Below are 27263 nucleotides of genomic sequence, written 5' to 3'. Positions count from 1 at the left end.
CAGAAGTAACTGGACTGAAGTTTAAACTTGGAGTTGTATACTTGGGCAGATCACTACAGATGATTAGTTCTAGGGAACAGCAGCCTGACTGTCTAGATTAGATGTGTGTGTATGCAAGGACAGTTTTGGAGTAGTTAGAACCAGCATTTGTCAGGTAATGACTTCTTGTGGTATGGTGTATATACACACTTGTAAGACTGCAGGCATCTGGAGTTACTCTTATGGATAGTGCTAAATATTAAATCTGGCAGATGGGTCAAGAGTGTTCAATTCCAGAACACAGTATGGAAGTGGAAGTGAATGTGTTTTGTGGTTGAATTTTATTCTTGTTACACCAAATTAGATTAATTTTAATAAGACCCACCTCTAAACCAGAAAAGGTAGTTAAATTTTTACTTGAGATTTTTAACTTTTTGATGACATTTTTATAGTGAATCATCTCAGATGGATTTTTACAGGAAGGATTGAGACAAATTATACAGTTTTAATCCCTGAGAAGCTTACTTTAGGATAGTGTGCCTTATCATATGTTATTTATGAATTATTTCATAGACAAGTGAATGGTTTAAAGCAAACCTGTTGTGAGCCTAGTTTAAAAAGTTAATTAAAAAAGAAGTGCCTATAGAAAATTAAAGATCAAATAAACTAAACTATAGAATTTCTTTTTAGTAGATGTCAATATATAAGTACTACTGGCAAACCTGTAATTAGAAAAACAACCAGAAGCCAAGTGAAATTGCCAGCTGAGGTTTACCTCTGCTATATTAAGTGCTTCATAATTTGAACAATTGAAATTGTGTTTTCAAAGTCTCATCCAGGTGAGAGGCAGATGGCCTGTTTGGGGGGCTGCACTTGTCACCCCTGTGTGCTGTTTGATCGTGTACACCTCTGCGTCAGGAGCTCAAAACCAGAAAAAATGGTGAATGACCTGACCATTGCATAATACACAATTTTTAATCCACACAATTTTTGCCATTGACATAGTTTTATGCTTTGTCTGAAGGGACTTTGTGTACGGACTAACACGCTTGACAGGAGCAATTTGGCCGAAGCCCGTGCCCTCTGGAGCCTGACTGTCTGCCAGGCTCCTGCTTTTCAAACTCTTCTCTGCTTCTAGACTCAAAAGATGCTTCTTTTGCTACTAGTCCAGCTTATTCTTTAATGATGAAGAACAACACACTTCATAATAAACATTTTCACTGTAATTAAACAAATCTTCTTTGAAGAGGTATTACTTGTTGCTGTACTGGGTGTTTCATAGGGCCTAGCTATTTATATTTGTCTCAGAAACTACTTTTCTGTGTCTTCTGATGTTACATCTTGGGCTGCTTGAAGTTTTAATGGGATTTGTAAAAATTATACGTTGTGAGTGTTTTTCTGGTTATGGTAACAGCAACAAGCTTGTTCACGTGGCTTCAACAGCAAGTATTTTATTTTATAGGCAGACCTAAGTTCATTTGAAGTGCCAAAGAATAAAAAAAAAAATCATGAATGTAACAAGACCAGGCATTTCTCAAAGTATACCGCAAGGTCCAGATTTTAGGAAAGAATTCTGTCCTTTGCAAGGATTTTTCCTTATAAAAGATATATGAACACAAATAACTTCTGTTTTCTCTTAGCATAGCAACAAATCCCAGTGGTTCAGTTGTCGTAACATTAGACATTGTACATTTATGAATGTGCTGAAGATTGTATCCCAACATTCAAGATAGTGACAGATACAATTTCACTTATAAATTTGAAACAGATGGTAGCATTTAAATACAAAATTATTTCATTCTTATGAACATTTCAATGCCCCAAATTTAGACGCAATTTCTAAATATATTGTGCTTAAAAGAAAAAGGCGGGTTTTAATGCAGTGGCTTAAAAACTGAAAGACACTGCCTTTCTGACACAGAGAGTCCTTCCTTTGAAAATCCAGGGCTCAGTTTTCAAAGCATTATCTAGGAATTTAGCCTGCGACCCCCATTGACACTAATGGGAATTGCATAGCTAAGTCCCCATAACATCACTTTGAAAATCCATTTGTTGTACCAATTCAGAAAAATAGCATAAACTACAGGGAGACATTCACAGATCAAGAGAGCAATGTACACTTTGAAATACAAGACCAGTGTGCGTTATTCCAGTTATGTGATCAGTAGAGGGGATTCTGAAATTCACCACATTCACAAAATAAGTCACCAGGTCTAAATAAAACAAAATATTTTGGCAAGTGGCAGGCAGACTTGCTAACCAGACTAACAAGATGTTTGTCAGCAGTAATGAACACCTACTGATTAAGTGATAATTGTGTTTGGTTGGTATAGTGTTATTCTACAGTTAGCAAACTCTCTTTTTTTCTTTCAAGCTGGACTTAGGTATCTACATTTTAAGTAGTTCTGTTGTTCCTTTGCAACCAAGAAATGTTCAGAGTAAACAAGACTTGTCTTTGTCCAGTTTTGATTCTGATCCTCGTCCTTTATGTTTTTGTTTTCCAGTTTAGTAAGTGTTCTCATGGAGTGCATGCTTTAATTAACAGGAGCATAACTTGGTGAATAATGATGGTATTATCTTCATGGTCATGCAGACGGTTTTTGTTGGAAATAAATGTATACCTGTGTAACATATGTTCATGTATACTTGTGCACAAAACCTAAGCAAAGATTAAAACACTGTTGTTGTTGTGTAGCTGTGTTACTGCAGTGCCTATGAGTCCCAGTCATGGACCATGGCCCCATTATGCTGGGCAGAATATAAATAAGTGTTTTAACAAAAGAAAAACAGTGCTGCCTCAGAGTTCCCAAAGCAATGAGATTATAGCTCCACTGAAAGGTTAACGTTATGTCAGAGATTATGAAACAGCAACAATTCTGGTTGACAGGCTTCCTTTTGGGTCCTGAAACCCATTTGTCCTTCTTAAAACAAGGCAGGGTGGGTTGGTACAGTGTGAGCTCCTTGGAGTAGGAAATGTTGAGGACTGGAACATTTGTGAGTGGCTTTTGTGAGTTTACTGTGTTTAAAATTAAAAAGTCACCTTCATGTTTGGTGCTTTGCTTGCTCCAAAGCCCAGTAAAAGTAGAAATAATTGAAATATTCATGTGTTTACTCTGTCTTTATTTTAGGGACTGAAATGATACATTGCTAGCAATAGTCTTTTTTTTTTTTTCCCCTTGGCCAAAAGCCATGCATCCTCTAGGAAAAAATTGTAATGTTACTTCTGTATTCTTTCCTAAGAAAAGATTGGGTGTAGCTTGCAGTTGTATATGCTTGGCACTATTCATTTCCCAGAAGAGTTCACCGTATTCTAGGCTTTGGGTTTTTTTAATTAAAGAGGTCAAAATCCATTATATCAAAATTTCAAAGAATTTGCCAATTAGCTGTAGTCTGTGATGCCCAGCAGGTGGCTTTTATACTATTAAAGGGAGATTGTTTCCATCTCTGATCAAAGCGAAAGCAAAACAAAAGAAAATATAGAATATTTTGCTGTACACAGTGCAAACCACATGCTGTGTAAATTATGTGAAAACTGTACATGAGAGACTGTTCAGTCATCCCACTTCAAGAAAAGGTTCTGTATATTTTCACACTGGTCCTCACGAGGATTTCAATGGTAATGTCTAAGTCTGTTTAGATTACTGATTAGCTTAGAAGGTTAGACAGCTTGCTGTTTCCTAAAATGAAGACTTTAGCATTTTTCTTATTCAAAAGTAAAAGTAAAGATGCACAATTGAGTAGATAATGAATTTACTACAAGTAAAATTAGAAAAAGCTAAGCGTGCTGGAATGTTTAAGATGCAAAAAATTTCCAATTTGCACTTTTCAATGAATCTAAACTTCCCCGATTTTTGCCTACTTAAAAGAATGTTTGTGACCTTTTGACCCTTTTGTTATCCCTTACTCAGAAAGGCTTTTATTCTGTAAGACTTAGGTATAAAAAAAATAAAAAGAGCATTAATGGCGTAACAGTCCTTTCTGATCACCCTGTGTAAGATGTTTATGCAAAGTGTCAATAGAAGCAATTGGCCTAACAGTGTGACAACCTGCTTTGCTTGGAAATGGGCTAATCTCCTGTTTGGGTTATCCAGAGGTCAGGTAAGGATTTCTTTTTTCGCACTCCCCGTAGCGCACGGGTACATAACTTGCAAACACTACAGGGCAGAAATCAGAAGCAATTGAGCCCAAGGATGCCACAAAGCATTTTTAGTTAATCCTGACCTGTTTGCTTTTCCTGATTTTTTTTTCCTCTGCCTTCTTCTAGTTTTTCCGTTCTTGGTCCCATCGCAGAGAGTCTGTTTGAGTGTATAACACATAACGATGACAGGGACTCTACCAATTTCATTATCTGCTGCTTCACTGTGTTGTTTGTTTCTTCTTTTTTCTTTTTTTTCTTTTTTCTTCTCAAACAGGCATCATCCCACTCTTTTTTGAAGTTCACGTGGAAACCTACTTTAAATCTCAGTTTTTGAGGGCTGCCCCCTTTGCCCTGTCACAGCAGGCTGGAACTCAATAAGAGCTCAGGCAAGCGTAGCGGGCCGGGCAATGGGCCTTGGCGGGCTGCACGCTGTGAACTCCTGCCTCACTGAATCAGCTTCTGTGTGTTTTTATAACTGCCTTTTTTTTCCCTGTTAATTATGCCCCAAGGCTGTGGAAAGACAGCATTTATCTGTTTCAACAGACTAAGCAGCAAGTGTTCTGACATGTTTATCAGGCAAATTGTACCTGACAAAAGGTAATTACACATGCAATCAAGTCCAGAAGTAACTGGGTGATTAGGGGTTAATAAACTGTTTAGAATAAGAAATCTTCAGCTTGTGAGCAAGGAGAGTGGGCCAGAACTGGCATAACTGACAGTGATATATTAAAAGCATTATGGATGGATGGAGTATTTGGCTCCAATGAGTATTTATACTCCTTGGATGGAGTATTTGACTTTACTGAAAGGTAAGTAGGAAATTAAGCATACAAGTCAGTTTTATCTCCAGCTCCTGAATCACTGGTGCCATTTGTACAACCAAAGCTATTTGCTGATGCTCATGCTGCTTCAGAAGAGATTGCAATTTGCACCATTCCAACTTGCATTAAGATACCTTTATAATTTACAATTAGGATTTTTGTAGTATAACCAGCACAGGGTCTAATGGACACTGCCCCCATTTCCATCTGCAAAGCTCACGTCTCCTCCTCCTGTCTGTTGCTGTGCTCACTCTGTGCATAGCTATTTCCCAAAGTTGCTTTCTGTTCCAAGATTATTCCTGACAGTTGCCCAAAAGTAAAAAGGAAAGGGCATCTGTATGATATCTGAGGATGTGACAAGAGGCTCAGATGTCATTGAAAGGGCCGGATGGTCGATTTCAGCAGTTCCCAGTGCACAAAATTCTCACGTAATTACAAGATGGCCTAAATAGAGGACTATGGCTGAGCTGCTCTGAACTTTAGGTAATACAATACAAAGCTTTAGTGAGCAATGATGAAGAGTAATTTCTATTCAAGCACGGCCATATCACCTAGATGCTGGGAAAACGCTAGAGTACTAACTTTGAAGAATAGATGCAAGTACTGTGTTTGAAATCAGAATTCTGTCCCTAAAAGTTTAAGATCTTTTCCTCTCATAGCATCAATATTATAATGTTTTGTCTTAACCGATCCTATTAGCTAACAAGGTCTTACAGTAGGAGCTCTTTTAACCAAAACATAGTTTGGTATCTTTTAAAATAAGTCTTCCAATTAAAAATAGCAGTGTTACCTATATAATGTCAGAAATTACTATAAACTTTTACGTAAGTACACATAAACACCTTTTCTTTTCCAAGTGATGTTTATTTCTACAAAGAGACCTAATGTTAGACATAAAAGGCATCTAGAAAATACCTACACATGAAGGGAAAATTACGAAATCAAAGCACTGTAGAGCATAATTCAAAATAAAAGTGCAGTACCGCAACCAGAGGCTTAAGTTACCTATAATGTTAGAAGTATATATGTGACTAATAATGTAATGGTTTGGGAAAGCAACACTGTTGCATGTACTGCTGGAGAAAAGTGCTGCTCTCTGATCGTCAGCCCTGATGGTTCCAAGATGTTGGATGAAGGTTCCTCTTAGATGACACCTTTAGAACAAGCAAAATCCTCTAAATAAGGTGGAAGAGTGGACTGTATCTTGTGAATGTAAGGAAGTAGACAGTATATAGGGTGTTCTGTATGGTGTACAGGAAAGGCTCAAGCTTGTTGTGTTTTTTTTTCTTGTTCCTTTTTTTTTTTTTCCTACAATGACTCAGACACACTTAGATCTCTGCAAATTGTTCCTAGTCAGAAGGGAATAATTGCTCCTTGCTCCTAGGGAAGCATATTCTGCTTCGTTATAAAATACTCGGTATAGTATTGCCTGTCTGAGCTTATTCTTATTTTTCATGGTTATTATGGGATGAAGAGCACAGCAGTGCCATTGTTCTTGGGTAGCAGAGTACATATATTTCGTTTATTCGGTGCTTCACAATATTTTGTCAGCATGATAAGCTGATTCTGTCTAAACATCCTTGGGTGGCTCCTTACTTGGGGCTGAGACTGCCTTTCTGTCTCAGGTTTTTTCCACACGTGTTAACTAGGAAAGATGGATGTGCAAAATAAACATTTTTCCTATTGTAATTTTAAGGCAAGTTGTGCACAGTCTAACCTTAAAGGAGTTGCAGCCAGTAGCACCAGTATGATGTGATAAACTCTGTGGCCTTTGACTGATTTTTGAGGCTGGGAAATGCTTATTGCCAGGACCTACTGTTTGCCCATATTTGACCATGTATGCCAGTGTGGGGCATTTCTTGTTAGACAATACATCTCATTTTCAGTGATTGTCTCAGTAGTAGTGAAAGCTTTAATAGATAAAATAGTAGTAGGGAAATGTTGCTTTAACTTGGCCTTGATTTGATCCTAGATGCTACAGTAAGAACTACTGTCACAGAACCAGCAAACTGTCCTGCGCTTCATATGTCTGTGGCCAAGACATTCCCACTTTTTCTATATCAGGGAGAGGAATTTACATGATTAATTTAAATAGGACACACATTGGTGTAGCAAAAGATGGCGTAAATCAGAAAGGAGCAGAGCAGCAAAATTTAAAACAGATTGGTGAGTTAACACCTCTGCATTGTTGCTGGAGTGAAGGTGAATCTTTGCCACTGGCTGCTCATCAACCTGCTCCCCTCAGAGAGCGCCTGCATTGGGCTGTGCATCCACTGAGCCTGGGTGCCAGGGCAGATGCCAGGTGATAGGAATGGCCAGGACACAGATCCCAAGAGCTGCACACCAGGCAGCTCTTCCCCACCCCACAGCATGCAGTGTTTGCTGTCCAAGCCCACTGCATACAGCAGTATGCCACGGTGCTGAACTGCAGCTGTGAGTGGGACAAAATGCACAGTGCATAATTGTGCACAGCAGCAGTCTGGTCTCCAGCAGTGTCTGCCACATTTAATCCAGATCCAGGACATGATTGTCACATTGCAGCCCCTGAACAGATGCACAGAAGGAGGGAAGGGGGCTGTGACTGAGTGGCATGTGTCATTTGATTGCATGTCTGGGCCTTTGAGCTACCTGCCACGTGTCATGACAGCTGCTTGAACTTAAGAGATTTATTAGCATGAGGTTGGGTGCGTGCAGCTCTTTGACCATGCATGGAGCAGGGAAGAAGCTCTGGCTACATCACCCTAGTCAATAGTGTCTCTTTAGGTGTTCATTCTTTAGGGCCAAGACTGTCTTGGAGTGCACAGAATGTGCTTCATGTTCTGTGTGACGTTTTTTTACCTTGTGTTGAAAAGCAGCATGCTTCATGGTCTGTTTAGAGCCCTGCTTGCTTACCTGTGTTTGGCAAGGTGACAAATGAGGTGTAATCTTCCAGTCATCACTATCACTGAGATTTCCCAGAGCCATGGCACAACCAGTTGAGTCGACTATTGAAAGCATCATATGAAACTCACTCATGCAGTATTGTCAGGGAAGTTTCTTTGAACTTCTCAGTACTGTAATTGTGTCAGTCATCAGTGGCTTTGGGCTGCACATTGCTAGCAGAATACTCTAGGTACTTTTCACCCATATGAGCCTTCAGGGTTGTTTACGATTTACCCAGAATCCTCGATTTCAATGGTACAATAGGGATAAGAAATGGAAATCTTTCACTTCTTACTCACTGAATACAACTGCAGGAACATTGGTCTATCCTTAAGGACCATGTCCCATGTGAAGTCCATGACAAGTAGCACTGTAAGTAGCAGTAAGTTATTAAGCACCAGATTATATAGTTTGGGTTCCTGTCAGCTTTATTCTCACATCTTGTCTTGTGCATCTGCATCTGTCCCATCTTTCCACTCTTTTGGTTGTGCTTTAAAATACTCTGTGACCTGTGTAACACAGGTAATAACAAGTGATGAGTAGCGTGCAATAGCAACTGAGGCTGTGAGTTTCACAACTGAGTTATCAAGCCTTCCCAAGTCTGTTTGCATGGTGACTGAAGGCGTGTTCTCGGCAACTCAGTAAAATTGGTGGTATCCATCTTGAGAAAGGGCTTTGTGGGACAGAACTGTTTGAATTTGACCTTGGTGCTTATAATGGATATCTAGTCAGCAGAGAATGAAATTGCCTCCTTGGGTTTTAGATCCTTTCACCCCTATGAAGTAGTTAAATGTAAAATGTTAGTAGGTGTGTGAGAGGTCCATTATAATGCCAGGAAATGTTGCTACCTAGTCCTAAAAGATTACACTACAAATAAGGAAGAATTAACTAATAAGAAAATTATGTATTTAAATTAGACACTATATTTGAAAGTAACATAAGAAAGTGGTTTGGAAGTGGAAAAATTTGCAAAAGAGAGGCATTGAAATTTGAATCTGGAAAGACTGGATGTATGCTTTTATTCTGTAAATGAATTGGTGTTACGATTTTGGGCATGAGCATTACTGGACTCCTCTGACAGTTTATCAGGTTGAGAAGTTTGAGTAAGGCAAGGTAAGGTTCTTGGGGGTACAGCCCTCCTCTTAGTGTAGCCTGAGAAGTCAGAGGAGCAGGCACCTGCTGCACCTCTGCCTGTGGGAGCAGGGGGCTGTCACTGTTGTGTCACAGCTCTAACAGTTCTGGTTGGGCAAAGCAGAAGCAAATGTTTGAAGTTAACAGTTATTCCCTGAAATAGCAAAATGATGTGACTTGCAGTAGTCTGTTACATTTTTTCAAGAGGTTTTGTTGCACAAAATCCTGTTCCAGCCCACCTTTCCAGCATTACTGATTCAGCAGGTCTCCAGGCAAGCAGGGCTCTAGATTACACTGAGGACCCAGCTCAGCAGAGCAGCCTTGGGCACTGCACGCTGGGGCAAAGTGTTGTTAATGGTTCCCAAGGCTTTTTTTAACAGTAGGTTTGGCTAACACGGGACAGCCTGAGAACAAGCCCTTGTTAGCCCTCAGCAGCAGGACAAGGCCAGGCACCAGACGCAGGGGGAAGCTGGGGCGCCCCGCCATTGACGTCAGTGGCAGTGGGGCCCACTGGCCTGCAGGTAGCCGTGGGAAAGGCATCCCCGAGCAGGGCTGCCTGTGCCCTGGCCCTGGCAGCCTGGGCAGGGTGCCCAGCGGTGCCTGGCCTGCACCCCGTGATGCTGGAGCGGGAATTAGGCTTTGAGGGCCATGAGGGTGCTGCCTGCTGGAGGTTCGGCATCGCATCTGATTGTAAAAGCAGGCTGGTTTATTGTTGAACAGCAGCTCTCAGATCATGAGTCCAAGACCTGATTTGAAACTGCAGCCAAGCGTAGTACTGTGGTTGGGGACTTTTTGTTCCTCCACTGAAGTGTTTGGGTTTGTTTGGGCCAGAAGTGTGCCTAGGGCTTGGCTCTGAGTTTCAGGGATCAGTCATAATGGAAACTGCAGCCAGGAGGTGTTTAATTCACTTTAATTAGACTACCTGAACCTCGTTTAAATTAGTGTGAGAAGCAGCAGACACTAGCATCCCTATCTTGCTCCCCACGGTAAAGCAAGTTCCTAAATATTAAAGCGTGAAGCCATCAGCATCCCCTCCTGGGGCCAAACCTGCATAGCCGCCTCCCTGCACATTGAGGGAGGTGAGAGACGTTAAAGAAAGAAATGGGCAGGTGAAGGAGGGGGTGGTGGCTGTGCTCGGCGTGGGGCTGCGCCCGGCCTCTCTCCGCAGAGCCTCCCCGCACTCCCTCATCCGCCTCTCCCCCCGCAGCTCCTGGACCTCTTCATGGTGTGGGACTGGTCCACCTACCTGGCTGACTACGGGCAGGCCACCTCCAAGTACCTGCGGGTCAACCCCAGCACGGCCCTCACGCTCCTGGAGAAGTAAGTCGGGGGCCGGAGCTGCCGGCGCGGGGATGCGAAGCGGCGCCGGAGCCGCCCTGCCGGGAGCGGCGGGGCCGGGCCGCGGGAGCAGCCAGCGGCTGCCCGAATTGCCGCTCTGGGGAAGGGAGACGCTGAGCTTTGGCCGTGGTGAAGCCGGTGCGAGCGTTTCGGCCGGCCTGGCGGGCGGGCAGGGGAGGGCAGGGTGAGCAGGGCACGTTACCGGCAGCCCGGTACCAACCTGCTTGTAAAAAACGCATCAAACCAAACACGTTGTGGTTTAAATATGCTTTCTAACAGTGTTTTCTCTCCTCTCCTGCCCGCGATGAAAATGTCTTTTGCAGAGTTCACAGAGGGTATGTATCGCCTATATTGTTACAAAATATTGCTTCTGTAACTTACTTAATTTCCCGAATTTCGTTTTTATATCCGTTGGTACGGGAAATCAGCAATATAGATGCCCATTATTGACAGTGAACGAAATTCAGCCATTCGCTGAATCTGAATTTACCATGGAAGCAGATGATACTAACGGGTTTTCTGACTTGCTTCTCTCCTAAGGAAATTGGTAGGATCAGGGTCCTGCTGAAGGGGTATCTGCTTAATACTTACAGGTTATTTGTGAGGTTGTATTTGTTGAAACGAACACATTCTGCACTTCTGCATTGCAGAAGTTTAATTTAAGAACACATAGTGAACAGGTTTTGTAATCTTTCAGTTCTTATTAGCAGAAAGATCAAAAGAAGAACAGTAGTAAACCGATCTAAATAGCCGGATTTTTCCTTTTCAGTTTACGTTTCTGATGTGTTTGTCATTTGCTTTTTTATTTCTCTAGAATGAAAGACTCCAGCAAAAAGAACAACATTTTTGCTCAGTTCAGGAAGAATGACCGTGACAAGCAGAAGCTAATAGAGACTGTAGTAAAGCAACTTAGGAGTTTAGTGAATGGTATGTCCCAGCACACATAGGCCTCTTAAATCGACAGTATCTCATCACACCAAGAGGTGTTTCTTATCCACTATTTCTACTAAGCAAATGGTGATACCAGTTAGGACTTTGGTTTGACCGAGAAAAGGAAAAATACGGTAGTAGATTGCACATGTAGTCTTCAACAAACAATTCTTTGTACGTATTTTTAATGGGTCGAATACTATTTTGTATATTGTAAGCAAATGATGAAAAATGAGGTTGTACAATAAAAACCAGCGCAATTGTATTGTACATGGAACTGCTGAACTGTAAATATGTTATTTAAATATCTGCAGATATGGTGTCCAAAATTTTGCTCCGAGTAGAAATCATTTGAGAAATGATCCTTTAGTTGCTGTTTTCTGGTTGAATCCTAATTTAAAGTTTTTAAGCTAGAGATACTTGTGTTTCAGATGTCGCTTATTGTTTACTTGCATTAAATGTATATTAGCCCTAAAGTGATTGGACATAATTTTGTATACCAGGTTTTGTAGTCTGGAGGTATGAAAAGGTCTTCTGATTTTTAGTACCTTTGAAAACTACCCGAGAACTAGACTTGATATCTATTTAGCATTAGGACTTAGAGGCTTTGTTTTCCAAAAGGGTTTAATCTTGAGGTTGTGAATGTAAATAACCATTTGATTTCTTTATAATGTGACATGTTGTTTCGTTTTGGTTTTGTTCCTCAGGGTTACTATTTCTAACTGTACTTTTGTAAGATCTCGGGTTCTTTATCCCAGGTTGCAGTAAGGAATAGGCTTGCCGCCGTTGTTTTCGTGCCGCATCTGTTTGTTAGTTTGCGCTTTCTCCTGCCAGCCCCATCCCAGCGATTGGCATTTTGTCCCACTACCGGTCTCTTTGCACTGTCCCCTCTTGGCTATTTTAGACACTTAAGAGAATGTCTAACAAATACAAACCAAATGGAACGTGTAAAAATAATGTACATTTTCGCTGTATTTTTAAGTTATTGACGGTCTAAATACAGTAATATAAACCTCACCCGTATTCCTGTTTAATTTCACACACGGGAACACACGTCGGAGCTGGTTTCGCGGGACCTGTCCAGGTCCCGACTCATTGGTGATTTTCCCCCGGGGAAGGCGGCCGGGGATCCGCGCGGCCCCGACGGCGGGGTGCGGGCCGGGAGCACTGCAGGACCGCCCCGACTGCCGCTGCAGGCCGGGAAGCCGGGGGCGGTGGGGCCTGCGGAGCAGGGCAGGGGCGCTGCCTTGGTCGGGGGAGCCCGGGATGGGACTCGCTGCCTGGGCAGGCTGGCCCGAGGGGGCGCCGGGAGCTGCCGGCGGGGCGGAGAGGGTACCCCGCTGCCAGGAGCGGCCGTCCCGCCTCCGGCTAGGGGCGCCCCGAGGGGCTGGGCGGGGGCGGGAGGGGGTGCCGGGCCCCCAGCCCCGGGGGCTGCCCCGCCGCCCCGAGCCCCTCGGCCGCTGTCCCCGGCCCTCCCGCGCCAATCACCGCACTTGGCCGCGCTGCTTAAATATGCAGCGGATACGTCATCTCCGAAGGTGGATCGGGCGTAAGTGGCCAATATCTATATAAATGTGGCCGAGGGGCGAACCGGCAGCAGGAGGCGAGCGGGGCCGGGCGGGCAGCAGCCGGGCAGCAGCCGGCAGGGCCCGTCGCGCAGCGCCCGTAGCCGAGTCGCGGGGCGCCGGTCACCCGTGCCTGACAGCCGCGCCTCCCGCCCCGTCTCCGCCGCCGGAGGAGGATGCCGGCCGGGCCCTCCTGGACCGAGGCGGCGGCGCTGGTGCTGCTGGCCCTGGTTCTGCTGATCACCCTGTGCCGGCACCTGTGGGCGCTGCGCTGGAGCCTCAGCCGGGACCGCGCTAGCGCCCTGCCCCTGCCCAAGGGCTCTATGGGTTGGCCCTTCTTCGGGGAGACTCTGCACTGGCTGCTCCAGGTAAGGCGCCGGGGGACGGGGCGGGGTGGGAAGGGGCTGGCGGGAGCCTCGGGCTGACCCGCAGCTCGTCCCCAGGGCTCCCGCTTCCACAGCTCTCGGCGGGAGCGGTACGGAAATGTCTTCAAGACCCACCTACTGGGCCGGCCTGTGGTGCGGGTGACAGGCGCTGAGAACATCCGCAAGATCCTGCTGGGTGAGCATACGCTAGTCAGCACACAGTGGCCCCAAAGCACCCAGATCATCCTGGGCTCCCATACTCTGCTCAGCTCCACTGGTGACCTGCACCGCCAGCGCCGCAAGGTAAGCCTCACTGCCACCCCGACAGGGCACACGGCCCAGGCATCGCCCAGGCCTGGGCCTCGGTGGCATGCGTGCTCCCCCTGCTTTAACTACCTGCCTCTCTTCCCCCTTCTCCTAGATCCTGGCCAGAGCCTTCAGCCGTGCCGCCCTGGAGAGCTACCTGCCGCGGATCCAGAAGGTTGTGAGCTGGGAGCTGCGGGGCTGGTGCATGGAGCCAGGCTCTATCGCAGTTTATTCCTCCGCTAAAACCTTAACTTTCCGCATTGCAGCTCGGATTCTGCTGGGGCTCCGCCTGGAGGAAAAGCAGTTCAAGGATCTGGCCAAAACTTTTGAACAGCTGGTGGAGAACCTCTTCTCCCTGCCCCTCAACATACCCTTCAGTGGGCTGCGCAAGGTACTGCCGCCTGCACTGCTCCCTCTGCCCGGGGGCAGGGCCTGGGCCCTGGCGGCACAGACCCTCTGTCCCTAGGTCCACCAAGGGACATTTCTGATGGGCCAGGACATCTGCAACGCCCCATTCTAGGTCTGAGGGCTTGGTGTCTTACCTACCCTAGCCATTTCCCCTTTTCTCTGCACTTCTCACCTGCTGGCTTCCAACACCTCTGGGCACTGGCTCCAGCTCATTGTACACCATAGAGCTCCTCTTCTCCCTCATCCCATATGCTGCCTCTGGTGAGTCCATCAGGTCTGACCCTATCCCATCTGAAATCATGTCAGCCCGTGGCAGAGGTGTCTGTGGCCATTAGCACAAAGACAGCTGGGCACAGCACACCTCAGCTTAGCACCTCCTCTGAAACTCAAGCAGGCTGAGAATTTATGACCGTCTTATGATCCTCAGTCCCTTGAAGTCCAGCAGCCCAGAGACAGCCCAGGGAGAGGGACAGTCTCCTCTGCCTCTTTCAACCTACAGTTTCTTCCCTGCTGCTCTGCCCCTCTTTGCCTGCCTCTCCACACTCCTGCTCTAGGTATAGGTCCTACCGTTCTTCCTCTCACATTCCTCCCTCCTTGGGTTCTCCATCCTTACCACAGCTGAAGTCTCCTGTCCACTTTAGCCAGGTCTTCCCTCATCCCTTATTTCTTCTGTGAGGTCTGCCCTGTTGGATCACCTTACCCAAACAGTCTCAGTTCTCTCCCAGCCTCCCTGCTACTCTTCATCAAAGTTCTTGTTTTCCCTGTGCAGTTTCCCTTCGCAGGTTGTCACCAGTATGAGCTTTCATCCCCCTGCCCTCTTTCAGGTCAGCCAAAGCCTGTCTGGCCCCAGACCAACATCTTCAACTTGTCTTTAGGTCTCCTTGTCCTTCTCCTCGTTCCCTGCCGTGTTTACTTTGTCCAATCCTTCCCACCTCAAACCTAAGCCTTTGTATCTTCTTCCCAATATCTGGCCAGGGCCATTTTTAATTTCAAATTTCTGGTCCTTATGGCTTTTGCAGGAGACATTTTCATAGAGTCGTACAGTGTGTCTCAATCATCCCACTTTGCAAAGGCATTGCTGATCACTTGACTTGCTGGGATCTTCCAGGAATGTTTTGCTGCACTGGAGTGTAACACACCGGAAGATGAGCTGACTGTAATTTATGTGTCTTTATCCATTATTCCCTGGTAAAACCATTTGTGCCTTGCTGTCTGGACTCAGTTTTCTTGTTACCTTTTCTTGTCCCTTGGAATAAGCTTCTTTTGGACCTGACAAAACTGTAGATTTGCTCAGTGCAGATGCCTGTGAACTTGGTAGCATGGGTTTACTGTTGTCTTTTCCTCCCAGAGAGTTTCTTGGGCTTGTTGCATTTGATTCACAACAGCAAGGCAACAGAAGGTGCAGCATTTCCCCCCAGACTGCTGCCTCTTGCAAGGCTCTTGGGCTGGGCAGCAGATTAAACAGTTCTTGCTGTTACAGGTCCTGGGATTAAGGATTGCTACACTTGGGTTCCCATGGTCTCTCTAGAGAGGGGGGCAGTTCCTAAGGTTCTCCTGAACTGTGTGTGCCTCTCACAGGGAATCAAAGCACGGAACATGCTACATAAGTTTATGGAGAAGGCTATACAGGAAAAACTGCAGAGAAACCACCCAGAAGACCACAGCGATGCACTGGATTTCCTAATGAACAGTGCCAAGGAGCATGGCAGAGAATTCACCATGCAGGAGCTAAAGGTAAGGAGAGCCTCTGCCTTGCAGTGCCACTCCTGACTCAGTGGCTGTTTGAGATATGTGGGCTGAGGGCCTGGAGGAGGCTTGTGGGGAGCTGCAGACCACCCCCAGCTGCTGGCTCCTGCCCCCTCCTACCAGCGGTGAGGACACCAGCTCCTGCACTCAGCACACTCATGCTTTTGTAGTTTTGTGTCTCTTTGCCATAGAAGGGACCCTTTTAAAAGGGAATTAATGCCCCTTCTACCTTTCCTCTTCATGGCCACAAGCCTTTAGCGTGATGTAGGATGCTGGTAGGGTTATGTGGCTGTGTTAAGGCTTGGCACGTCTGTGCACTCAGTAACCTCCAGGACTCTTGGAAATATTCAGAGCTACTTGTGTGCTTCTCAAACACAGCCCAGCACCCAGCTTAGGGCAGAGTGTAGATCACATCACTGGACTCCTCAGGGCTGTGAGCCCAGAAATTTCTGAGATGATTAACCAGAATAGGTCTAGGGATGCAGTGCTGGATTCCAGGTCATTCCCTATCACCTCCTCATTCATCAGATCATGTAGCCTGTGGATTGCTATGATGGAATGTGATGTGTGGCTGTGACATAGGTCTGAACCCAGTAGTACTTACTGAGCCAAAACCACCAAGTGAATGGGATGAGTATTTTGCCAAAGATCTTGGGGGGAAAAAAATTGTCAATAGTAGTGCATCACTCATAGTTCCACTTGGTATCAGTAAATGATAGATGGCATTGTACTTATATAACAAGTTTTTTAGCAGTTTTGCATGAGTACAGCAGCTGGGTATGGTTTTAAAGTATTTGAATATAGTTTAAATGTAGTTTTACTGTTTATTTTAGTATTTCAGGATAACTATCCAAAGACTAATGTTTTATAAATATTTTGTAAAAATACAATCTCTAAACCTAAAATATTTTTAAAACTTTGAGCAACTATTAGATATAATTAGAACCAGTATATATTACTAAATAAATTTTATTATAATTATTTATTACATTATTCAATCTAGCAATGTTTTATTGTAATGTGATTTAAAAAAATAATTGACAGATTCAAAATGTGATTAAGATTAATCAATCTGTGTTAGTATTCACATTAATATTATGCAAGAATAGTTTCACAATCTCTCATCATATCCCTGACTCTGACCACAAATGGAATAAGGAGATATTAAATGTCACATAGATTGAGTGACATGGCAGCAACCTTGGGCCAGCTTATTCAAATTATAACATAGTCATATGTTATGTACCTTCATGGTTAGAAAATTTCTATATTTAACAAAATTACTTTGAAATGCCTATGCTTGCAATTATGGCAATATTCTCCATCCTAATAAAATAGTAGTAGAGGTCTCATTTAATGAAATGGTGTAACTGGATAAAAAGTCCAAAGCTGTCTCAGAGTTGTGGATATATCTGTCTTTGAGAGACACTCCAGACACTGGCACAAACTAGTCACTAATCTGCTTTTTGTTCAAATGATCTGGAAAGACAGTTTTCCCAGAAATTTTCCTAAATACACTGTGATTTGTACTGCTGCCATGAACTCACCAGGGCCCTTGAAATGTAAAGGTCATTAAAAAGACGTTGCTTTGCCAACAATACTGTTTTAAAATATTTTAAACCTTGGGAAGATTAAAAAATATAAAAATATATATAGTATATTAATGCTGTCACTGGCTGGGTGTAATGCTGCCCATTCTGCCTCCCAGGACGGGCACAGTACTGGTGAAGAAGATTGGGAATATCCTCCCTTCCAGTCACTGGTTCTGTTGGCCTTGCAGAGGCAGGGAGGGAAAGTTGTGACAGCAGCTGTGACACAAGTTCTGCAGCAGCACTGTCAGAGGTTGATGCAAAGAGCATAAGGGCTGTTATTTCAAACCTCAGAGCTTGCCCTAAATTCCTTGCATGCTATTGAAATGTCTTGGGGTTTAATTGCATGCGGTGGAACTGAGAGGTTTCTTTTCATCTGTTTCTGTTACCTTGTGAATGTAAAAATTCCTGTTAATGCCTGCAGGAGGTGTGATAGGGGCTGACAGGGATCTGTTGTTCCAGGGGTTTTATTTCAGCTGAAAGATGCCCTTGAGAGCTGCACTTTGGCAAAAGCATCTAGACCAGCCAATATATGGCACTAGGGATGGTAGCAAAGAGTCATCTTTGTTACATTATCCTTAACTTTTTCAGATTTGAATCTAAGTACCTTCAGTCTTCAAGTGTTCTTCTCTATGTTTGTGGCTTCACCTCTCTAGAGCCGTTTGTGTCAGAACAATTTAAAGTCCAGACACAGTCATGTGAAAGGAAACTGCTCTGTGTCCCTGTGGGATTTTGCTCTTCTTTGCCCCTGGGCTGGAGCAATTAGTACTCAGTAATACCAGTTGGATCCCAGGCTTTCTATGGGGGCAGTTCCTGGTACTCCTTCCTTTGGCTTCTCCTTGACTTTTGTCTCTGGCCTCTGGCCTCAGCACTCCCAGCCCTGTGCTGTGGAGCCACTGGCACTTCAGATGGTGCTGTAGGTTTGAGCATTATGTTTGCTGTCAGAGATGTGTCGTGCTATGGGCAACCCTTAACTTTTGGGAAACCATTTGGAAAAGTTGGTCAGAGGGTGCTGCAAACAGCCGGCACCAACCTGGCGTGTGCTTTCCATACAGACCCTGCAGACAGTCCCACAAAGGCTGGGAGGCTGCGAGGGGACCTCTGACCTTGGACAAGGCACACATTACAGGTTTGGCTGTGCTGTGGTCCACATATCTGAGCTGATTAACTTCCTACCTTGTTACGGATACATCTGCTGTGGCGCTGTTGGGAACTCTGCTGTGCTTCAGACTGTACAGCTTGAAAAGCAAGCAAGTCCTTTGCCTGGTCTGTGCTCCCTGCTGGCCACAGAGCTTCTCAGGCTGACCTGCTCTAGCAGAGGCCTTTATGCTTTTGACTCTTGCCTTGAGTCCCCTCCCAAGTAAGATCAGTCTCAAGTGGAGATGGATCAAATGCAACCCATTTTAACTGCCAGCACATCTAGAATTGTGCATAAACCACTGCCCATAACCACTGCCTGGACAGAAAAGTAAAAGCTGGGTGCAGAGGGGAATTGGCAGATGATGATAAGAAGCATAATACTTGCAATGGGCTTCACTCAGTGTGCTATAATGCATGCTAAAGTGCTGCCTTAACATTGGTAAATCTTGTGAGGAAAGCTCAGAAGAGTTGGATTGGAGGTAATGTGTACTCATTCCAGCTGTGGTTCTGCAGCAGTCACTTGGCAAGTGGATGTCCAGTTCATATAGAAATGCTTTGGTCCCTGCTAACTCAGGATGGGTGTAGGTTTGGGGAGAGCAGAGTGGGGGCCAAGGCCCCCTGCACAGGGGCAAAACCTGCAAAAGATGAGAACAGTCTGAGACACAATCACTTTGAAATGTTATTCAAACTTGTAATTTTCATTCCTCTCCCAGGAATCAGCAATTGAGCTCATATTTGCTGCTTTTTTCACCACGGCTAGCGCTAGCACCTCTCTGATCCTCCTGCTATTGAAACACCCCTCAGTGATTGAAAAAATAAGGCAGGAGCTGATGTCCCATGAGTTCTACCAGCAGAGTGAGTGCTGCCCTGCAGGACCCTGCCTGGACACCCTGACCATCCAGAGCAGGGACAGAGAGAAATCACTTTCTCACCCCATGGCCAACGACATTCACAAGGACCAGAGCCAGCCCCCAGCCCCAGTGGAGGAAGATTCCCTCCAGCCCAGTGCCCTGCTGGAGCCCACTGTCCCCCGGGGCACCCCCTGGCCTGGCCCCCAGCTCCTGGCACCGCTGGAGCAAAGCTGTCGCTGCACTGCAGACATCAGCCTGGAGAAGCTGAGCCGCCTGCGCTACCTGGACTGTGTGATTAAGGAGGTGCTGCGAGTGCTGCCCCCAGTCTCCGGAGGCTACAGGACGGCACTGCAGACTTTTGAGCTCGATGTAAGTGTCACACTCCAGCAGGCTGCTAAAGAGCTACTGCCTGCCGTTGTGAGCAAGCACCCTGTGTCCCGCACAGTGGTGGTGCTTGGCAGTGTAGCTCAAGGGGAAGTGTCACCCAGCAACCTCTGTGAGTCTCAGTTGGGCTGGGGAGAAAAACTATAGAGCAGGTGGGCAGTACAGTGGGGCTGTCTGCAGGCACCCTCTGCTCACCCTCCAGTAGCACAGGTATGTAACTGTCCTCTCCTCCCTCTTCTCTCCCTTCCCCAGGGCTACCAGATCCCCAAAGGCTGGAGCGTCATGTACAGCATCCGTGACACCCATGAGACAGCTGCTGTCTACCAGAGCCCCCCCAGCAGCTTTGACCCAGAGCGCTTCGGTGCCGGCCGGCCGGAGGCTGCTGGCCGGTTCCACTACATCCCCTTCGGTGGAGGGGCACGCAGCTGCATCGGGAAGGAGCTGGCCCAGGCCATCCTCAAGCTGCTGGCCATCGAGCTGGTCAGCACGGCTCGCTGGGAGCTGGCCACCCCTGGCTACCCCAGCATGCAGACCGTGCCCATTGTGCACCCTGTCGATGATGGGCTGCAGCTCTACTTCCACCCCTTGCAGCCCAGCCAAGGCCACAAGGCCTGAGCCAGTGAGGGGTGCACTGCTCCCCTCAGCCCTGGGGCCAATGCCTGTCCACGGCTGCCAGGAGCAGGTCTCTGATGCCCCAGGCTGGGAATGCTACTGGGTAACTGCTGAACAAAACCTGGAAGGTCTATTTCCTTGGTAAACGGGCTGGTAAGGTGTGCAGGGTGCTGCAGCAGAGTGTCCTGCAGAGTCCCACCCCTGAGCACTGGGACAAAACCTGCTGAAGCTGCTGGCAGGGTGCATATATGCCATGGGGGCTCAGTCAGCCCCCGCCCCATCCAGGCCCCCAGCCACCAGGGATGGGGAACAAAACTCCCAGACCCACAGCTAAGACTCCCAGGGTTATCTCCTGTAGGTGTGTTATAGGAGAGGCAGGACAAACATCCTGCACACTGTAGCTTTTTAGATGAAAAAAGAGGGTGGGGGCTCTGCAGGAAAACACAAGCCAGAGTTGCCCAATCCCCAGCATCGACTCTAGGTAGAATAATAGGGTGTAAAGTGGTTTTTATTGTAAATATTTAATCTCATTCATGCACTTCCTATTAGAGCTGGCACAAAGAAGATGTCTCATTCACCCACTAGTAGTAGCTGTGTATGTTGTGCTTTTGCACTGTGCTGCTGCTTGGGGTCTGCCATGAAGCCATCTCTGAGGTCCCACCAGGATATTCTCCCCAGCCACAGCCTGCAGATGGGATTGGACTGAAGCAGGGGAGGGGGTTTTGGGGAACAAATGTTTAGTAAACAGACATTTCTGAATATGTCTTATTTGTGGTAGAAAGTCCCTTGTTCCTGATGATGCTGTTCACATTGCAGAGGGAACATTTGCAAGGTGACACAGGCCCTGTGGTAGCTGGCTGGCTGGCCAGACTGACTGTCACCTCTGTCAGCCCAGCTCTGCCAGGGAAAGTGTCAGGACAGCAGTTCCATGTGTCTATCCAGGGGGTGGTACCCGAGGCTAAACGTGGGTGCTGAGGGCACCCGTTTAGATGGCTTTTGAGTACTCCTACAGGGTATTTCTTTCCCATGTAAAATAAGATGAAGTGAGTCCTATTTGTGTACTGAGAACAGAGCTGGGCCCAGGTCCTTGATCCACAACGACGTGTTTCTACGTTTCTTTCAGCTTCACTTCTACTCCCCACTGTCATGCATTCTGTGTGAATGCAGTGGGAAAATAATCTTCCTTATCCCTCCAGAGCATCCCATGCCTGGTGGTGTCCATGTGCTCTCTGTAAAGAATCATCTTGACCTGTGAGGGCCAAAACATGGCACAAAGACTGTGTCCCTTTGGAAAGGCTCTGGGGAGCTCTCCAGCTTCCTGAAACTATCATCAGCCTGCTTCGGTGCTAGAGATGGCCTTGCCCTGGCCAATCCCCCTTGCCTGGCCGTGTGCTGGCATTAACTGTTGGAGGGCTGTGCAGCGACCACCACGCTACCTCGGGCAGAAACCTGGCTCCCAAATGTGACAGATCAAATCTGGAAGAGGTTGAACTGCAGGGCTGAGTTAAGTGCTATTGGCTAGTCGACCCTGTAGTGAACCAGAGCCTCTGGCCCTCCTGACCTTGTCCTGAAAGGTGAATCTTTTTGCCTATCAGAGGTGAAATCAGTGGATGGTGGCTGCAAATGGCAATGACTAACTTTAATTAGCAGGCGCTATTGGCTGGCTGAGACCGGAGGCGATTCAGGGTCTCACCGCGGGCAGGACTTGGGCAGGGCTGAGCCTGCAGCATCCTGTGCAGGAAGGTCAAGGCTCCTCCAGCAGCGCACTTAAAAATTACCCTGAGCTCCAACAAGCCCGCTGAAAAATGCAACATGAATCTAGTTAAAAAAAAAAAAAAAGAAAAAAGAAAAGAAACAAAAAGGAACTGATAAACTGTTTTTGTTTGCAGATAAACACAAGCATTTACAAATGAAGTGTAATAATTGTTACTTGTAATCAAAGTTTGGGCATATTAGGCTGTTAATTTCTTGACCCCCTTCCAAGATGTTTTTAATTATCCCTTTCACTCTTTACCATTTGATTCTTTTCAAGCCGATGGCTGGGGAATACACAGCTGGGAAGATAATAAAGCCTTCCTGTGGCAATTATCGGTGCTCAGGCCACCGTATCTCGTTATTTTGATAGACAGTGAACTTGGCGCGGTTGCCGGCCGGGTTCACGCAGATGTCACGGTCCGTGTTGTAGGTCACAAGCAGGTCAGCGCCCGGCAAGGGGAGAGCGCCGGGTCAGGGCGCGGCCGCCGCACCCGGCCAGCGCCGGCCGGGCCCGCGGCGAACCCCGAGGGGCTACCGGCCCCGGGGCCGGGGGAGTACCCTCCGGGGGGTTTCCTCCTGGGCAAGCGGCTGCGGAGGCGGGCAGCCCCGCTCCAACAAGGCATCGTAAGAGGAGGGCGGGTCTCGCGTGATGCGTTGATTGTTAGAAAAATAATAATTAAAAGCGACATCTCCCTCTCCCCTACACAGACACACACACAAAACTTGAAGCGTTTATTGAGCTTGTCCGGGAACAAGAAAGCAAAAGTAACAGGGAGGGAAAAGATAAAAACAGTAAAGAAAAAAAAAAAAGTTTATTGGCAGCAGCCGTGGTCAGCGGAGAGCTCCACGCCCCGCAACCGCGGTCCGCGCCGGGCACCCCTTCCCCAGCGGTTCCTGCGCAGCACCAGCAGCAGCCCCAGCCAGCGCCGCCCTCCCGCTGCCCCGCTCCCGCCGCCCGGAGCCGCCGCTCCCGTCCGAGAGCAGCGCCGGTGCCCGCCCGCCCCTCTGCGCCGCGGCTGCAGGCGGGGTGCCCGGCCGTGCCGAGCGCCTCTTCCCGGTCGCGGCAGCCCCGACGGGATGCCGGAGAGCCTCAGGCAAGGGTGGGCAGTGGATCCCGGGGAGAGGAGCTGGGAACGGCGAGTTTGGTGTTTCCTTTCCGCGCTCACCTTCTTTTCCCTCGGTGACCCGCGCTTGAACCTGCATCGAGAGGCTGAGACGGACTGCTGCCGGCGGCTCCTTCCTCCGCGGCCGGCAGAAATACAAGCCATGCCTTTCGAGGTGAACCAGGGGACAGCGGAGGCTCCTGCGCCTATGCCTCGGCACAGCTGCGGCTCTGCTCAGGGGGTCTCCGGGCTGCCCCAGAAACGGGGGACCGTCCGTTCCGGCCGCTCCACGGTGCCGGCCCGGTGTCTCCCGCGCCCGGCCGCTACATCGCCGTTCCCAGCCGACGACGGTGGCGGGCGGACGAAGGAGCTCCGCAGAGCGCATCGGCGCCGGGCAGTAGCGCCGCGGGGTAGGTGACTACAGACAGCCGGGCCGCCGGGTGCCGGCGCGGGAATTTCTGGGTGCAACCGCTGGTCTCTAACGAGCATCGGCAATACATCCGAGGTCGAGGAGGCGGTGGTGGCCGACCACCGGCTGTCAGCTGTCGCCGGCGTCCCGCAGCCCACTCGCCGAGTGCGGTGCGGGGTCAGCGAGCCCGGCCCCGCTGCCGCCGCCCTCGACAGCACCTTTCCTTCCCCGGCAGCGGTCTCTGGCGGGTAAGATGCACTACGCAAAGCAAATAGTTAAAGATTTCGAGGGGAGGAGCCAGGCCGCAATCCGCAATTAAAGATGAACTTTGGGTGAACTAATTTATCGGACCAAGGTAGGGGTGGGCAGCAACCTGGGAAGGGTATAAAAGGCGGCCCGCGGCGAGCCCAGCCTGCGCACTCAGAGCTCCCGGGGGGCTGGGCGGGAGTCGCTCCCCAGTCATGGGCTTCTCCGCCCTAGTCGCCAGCGCCCTGTGCACCTTTCTGCTACCCCTGCTACTCTTTCTGGCTGCCGTCAAGCTCTGGGACCTGTACTGCGTGAGCAGCCGCGACCCCAGCTGCCCGCTCCCGCTGCCCCCGGGCACCATGGGGCTCCCCTTCTTCGGGGAGACGCTGCAGCTGGTGCTGCAGGTAAGGCCAGGCGATGGCGCGGGGAGCGGAGAGGCGCGCCTCTGGAGCCAGAGCTCCTCGGGCTGCAGGGGAGGGAGATGAGCGGCAACTTTGACAGGCTCCCGTGCCCAGGTGGGAAAGAGCTGCTCTACCTGCCTCTTCCTCTTATGCTTTCTAAAATTTATTTTATCATTTCCCCCTTCTCAACCCCTGTCTAGAGGCGGAAATTCCTGCAGATGAAACGCAGGAAATACGGCTTCATCTACAAGACTCACCTCTTTGGGCGGCCCACGGTACGGGTGATGGGTGCCGAGAACGTGCGGCACATCCTGCTGGGCGAGCACCGACTCGTCTCCGTGCAGTGGCCCGCCTCGGTGCGGACCATCCTGGGCTCGGGCTGCCTCTCCAACCTCCACAACGGGCAGCACAAGCACCGCAAAAAGGTACGGGCCGACGGCGGGCGGGGAGCGGGCGCGGTCGCCTCGGGCGCGGCGGCTGAGCCTCTGTCCCGTTCCTCCTCGTCCCCCCGGGCAGGTGATCATGCGTGCCTTCTCCCGGGACGCCCTGCAGCACTACGTGCCCGTCATCCAGGAGGAGGTGAGCGCCTGCCTGGCGCGGTGGCTGGGCGCCGCCGGGCCCTGCCTGCTCGTGTACCCCGAGGTGAAGCGCCTCATGTTTCGCATTGCCATGAGAATCCTGCTGGGCTTCCAGCCCCGCCAGGCTAGCCCCGATGGCGAGCAGCAGCTGGTCGAGGCCTTCGAGGAGATGATCCGCAACCTCTTCTCCCTGCCCATCGATGTGCCGTTCAGTGGGCTCTACCGGGTAAGGCTCATGGCGGGCCGGGAGGAAAGAGGTGCCCTTGCTGCCAGAGCATGGGGGAATCGGGGGGGAAGGATGGCAGTACTGTCTAAAACCCAAACTGCTCTCCCTCCTGGTGGTCAGGGCTTGCGGGCACGCAACATCATCCATGCCAAGATCGAGGAGAACATCCGTGCCAAGATGGCCCGCAAGGAGCCCGAGGGGGGCTACAAGGATGCGCTGCAGCTGCTGATGGAACACACCCAGGGTAACGGCGAGCAGCTCAACATGCAGGTAAGGCTCCCCCGGATTAATCTCGTTCCCTCAGGCCCTCTAAGAACATCACACTTACCTTGTGAGACAAAAGGGAGAGCAGGAGATGCTCTCTCTCCCCATGAAATAAACCAGCTAGTGTTGAGCACTAGGGTGCAGAGGCTGCAGTCAGGCTGTTGGATGGGGAGACATGTCCACAGGGAGCATAAGCTCCACCAGCCACCTCCATCCAAACCCCTGGGTGTCCCAGTTTGGGAATGATGTACAGCATTGCAGTGGATGAGTGGGCCTGGTAGAGATACTGTGTTCAAGGCCTGGTTTAAGCCTCTTCTGTCCTCTGTGTAAGGAGCTGAAGGAGTCTGCCACAGAGCTGCTGTTCGGGGGCCATGAAACCACTGCTAGTGCTGCCACGTCGCTGATCGCCTTCCTAGGGCTTCACCATGAAGTCCTGCAGAAAGTGAGGAAAGAGCTGCAGGTCAAGGTTTGTGTCTTCCCCAGAGGCATTTCACAGCAGGGGGCAGTGGGAGGAAGGTTACCTCCAAGACAGGTATCCCAGACAGGACTCCCTTTGATCCAGGTGGTGCCCTACTTTTAGAGGTGGCAGGAAAATACAGCTTGTAGCTGAGGGGCAGCTGCTTAGCAGTGCCAGGAGCCCTGGCTGCGTGCTTCATGGATGTCATTTTCCTTTCTAGGGGTTACTGTGCAGTTCCAACCAAGAGAAGCAGCTGGACATGGAGGTCTTGGAGCAGCTGAAGTACACAGGCTGTGTCATCAAAGAGACCCTCAGGCTGAGCCCGCCTGTTCCCGGAGGATTTCGGATTGCACTCAAGACCCTTGAGCTAAATGTAAGCAAGGTTTGGGCACAACTCCTCAGAGCAGCTGCAAAGTATTTTGTGCTCATGTAGCCTGTCTGCCTTAGAGTGACCTGCAGGAAGCCAGGAGGGGAGGTGGGGTGCACTGATGTGTCCTGTCCTGTCACTTCACGTTATTTAACACAGCAAGGTGCTCCGCATCTCCTTTCTGTTCTTTTTTATAGGGTTACCAAATCCCTAAAGGCTGGAATGTTATCTACAGTATCTGTGATACACATGATGTGGCAGATCTCTTTACCAACAAGGAAGAATTTAACCCAGATCGCTTCATGTCTCCATCTCCAGAGGATTCCTCTAGGTTCAGTTTTATTCCTTTTGGTGGGGGCTTGAGGAGCTGCGTGGGCAAGGAGTTTGCAAAAGTCCTTCTAAAAATATTTACAGTGGAGCTGGCTCGGAGCTGTGACTGGCAGCTGCTGAATGGACCTCCTACAATGAAAACGGGCCCCATAGTGTACCCTGTGGACAATCTGCCTACCAAATTCATAGGTTTCAGCGGCCAAATCTGAGAGCTCAACACTCACCTCAAATGGATTTCTATATAGCATTTAATATGTACATAGTAACTTTTTATAGTAACAAAGGCCTTTAAATATTTAAAACTTGTAAATGTACAATAGTTATTTATGTCTTCTAAGTATTTCAAGAGGCTATGATATTTTTTCCCCCAAGCACTACAATTATGGGTCTCTGATTCATAATTAGATAATGTTATTTCTATAGAAATAAATTTCCCCTATTTAAAAATATCATTGAATGCTGGCCAGCTAAGCATTTGAAGACATTTCAGGATGGTGTATGTATAAGAAATATCTGAAAAGCATTCAAAACAATGGTAACTAGCTACTCATCCAAATTACCTGAAATGGTTGTTGTTTGAGAATGTTTTCAGTATTATTTGTGTCTAGATTGTATGTTTAATGTGTAAATTTTAAGTTTGATAATAAAATTTATTTTTGATGATCCTCTGTATGAAGATCTGTGTGTATACTAGAGAGTAACTAAATGGATTGGCTCTAGGGTTTGGATGTAAAGCCAAATCTGCTTCTGTGAACAAGGCATTTGCTGGTTTTGTGTTTATAAGTCTTCCCTCCTTCACCTGTAGTTGCTTGTGAGTAGTTAATTGTTATAAATTTTAGCTGTAAATGCAAGAACAGTACAAAACCACATGCTTGCTGAAAACTGCAAGGAGTGATGGCAAG

The 27263-nt window shown here is 48.0% G+C and overlaps 3 protein-coding genes across 6 annotated transcripts in view; all 3 read left to right on the top strand.

Moving 5' to 3' along the window:
* The window catches only part of EXOC6 (exocyst complex component 6), an 88130-nt gene extending 75854 nt beyond the window's left edge, over nucleotides 1–12276 (top strand). For all 4 annotated transcript variants that reach the window (XM_059851642.1, XM_059851643.1, XM_059851646.1 and 1 more), the window contains 3 exons: nucleotides 10199–10311; nucleotides 10653–10664; nucleotides 11144–12276. In XM_059851642.1, coding sequence (XP_059707625.1) covers nucleotides 10199–10311; nucleotides 10653–10664; nucleotides 11144–11276 — 258 coding nt within the window. In that variant the 3' untranslated portion in view covers nucleotides 11277–12276. The remainder of the gene's footprint in view (nucleotides 1–10198; nucleotides 10312–10652; nucleotides 10665–11143) is intronic.
* A 724-nt stretch (nucleotides 12277–13000) lies between these two features.
* On the top strand, nucleotides 13001–22319 carry LOC132330203 (cytochrome P450 26C1). Its single transcript, XM_059852281.1, has 6 exons — nucleotides 13001–13192; nucleotides 13268–13492; nucleotides 13611–13886; nucleotides 15482–15637; nucleotides 19092–19598; nucleotides 19866–22319. Exons 1-6 carry the CDS (start codon nucleotides 13001–13003, stop codon nucleotides 20226–20228), a joined length of 1719 nt encoding a protein of 572 aa, XP_059708264.1. The 3' UTR covers nucleotides 20229–22319.
* A 1422-nt stretch (nucleotides 22320–23741) lies between these two features.
* LOC132329949 (cytochrome P450 26A1) lies at nucleotides 23742–27024 on the top strand. Its single transcript, XM_059851641.1, has 7 exons — nucleotides 23742–24142; nucleotides 24340–24564; nucleotides 24656–24943; nucleotides 25064–25213; nucleotides 25539–25673; nucleotides 25885–26037; nucleotides 26229–27024. Exons 1-7 carry the CDS (start codon nucleotides 23954–23956, stop codon nucleotides 26568–26570), a joined length of 1482 nt encoding a protein of 493 aa, XP_059707624.1. The 5' UTR covers nucleotides 23742–23953; the 3' UTR covers nucleotides 26571–27024.
* Nucleotides 27025–27263: the final 239 nt, after the last annotated feature.

Source organism: Haemorhous mexicanus, chromosome 7, assembly GCF_027477595.1.
Source record: "Haemorhous mexicanus isolate bHaeMex1 chromosome 7, bHaeMex1.pri, whole genome shotgun sequence".
NCBI lineage: Eukaryota > Metazoa > Chordata > Aves > Passeriformes > Fringillidae > Haemorhous > Haemorhous mexicanus.
This window is presented reverse-complemented; position numbering and strand designations above follow the sequence as displayed.

What these genes read in the sequence shown, in the direction of transcription:
- LOC132330203 (XM_059852281.1), top strand. Translation starts at nt 13,001, where the DNA reads ATGCCGGCCGGGCCCTCCTGGACCGAGGCGGCGGCGCTGGTGCTGCTG. An exon ending in CCTTCAGTGGGCTGCGCAAG is followed by an intron (nt 13,887 to 15,481) that starts GTACTGCCGCCT and finishes TGCCTCTCACAG; the next exon opens with GGAATCAAAGCACGGAACAT. An exon ending in TCACCATGCAGGAGCTAAAG is followed by an intron (nt 15,638 to 19,091) that starts GTAAGGAGAGCC and finishes TTCCTCTCCCAG; the next exon opens with GAATCAGCAATTGAGCTCAT.
- LOC132329949 (XM_059851641.1), top strand. Translation starts at nt 23,954, where the DNA reads ATGGGCTTCTCCGCCCTAGTCGCCAGCGCCCTGTGCACCTTTCTGCTA. An exon ending in GCGAGCAGCTCAACATGCAG is followed by an intron (nt 25,214 to 25,538) that starts GTAAGGCTCCCC and finishes CCTCTGTGTAAG; the next exon opens with GAGCTGAAGGAGTCTGCCAC. An exon ending in TCAAGACCCTTGAGCTAAAT is followed by an intron (nt 26,038 to 26,228) that starts GTAAGCAAGGTT and finishes TCTTTTTTATAG; the next exon opens with GGTTACCAAATCCCTAAAGG.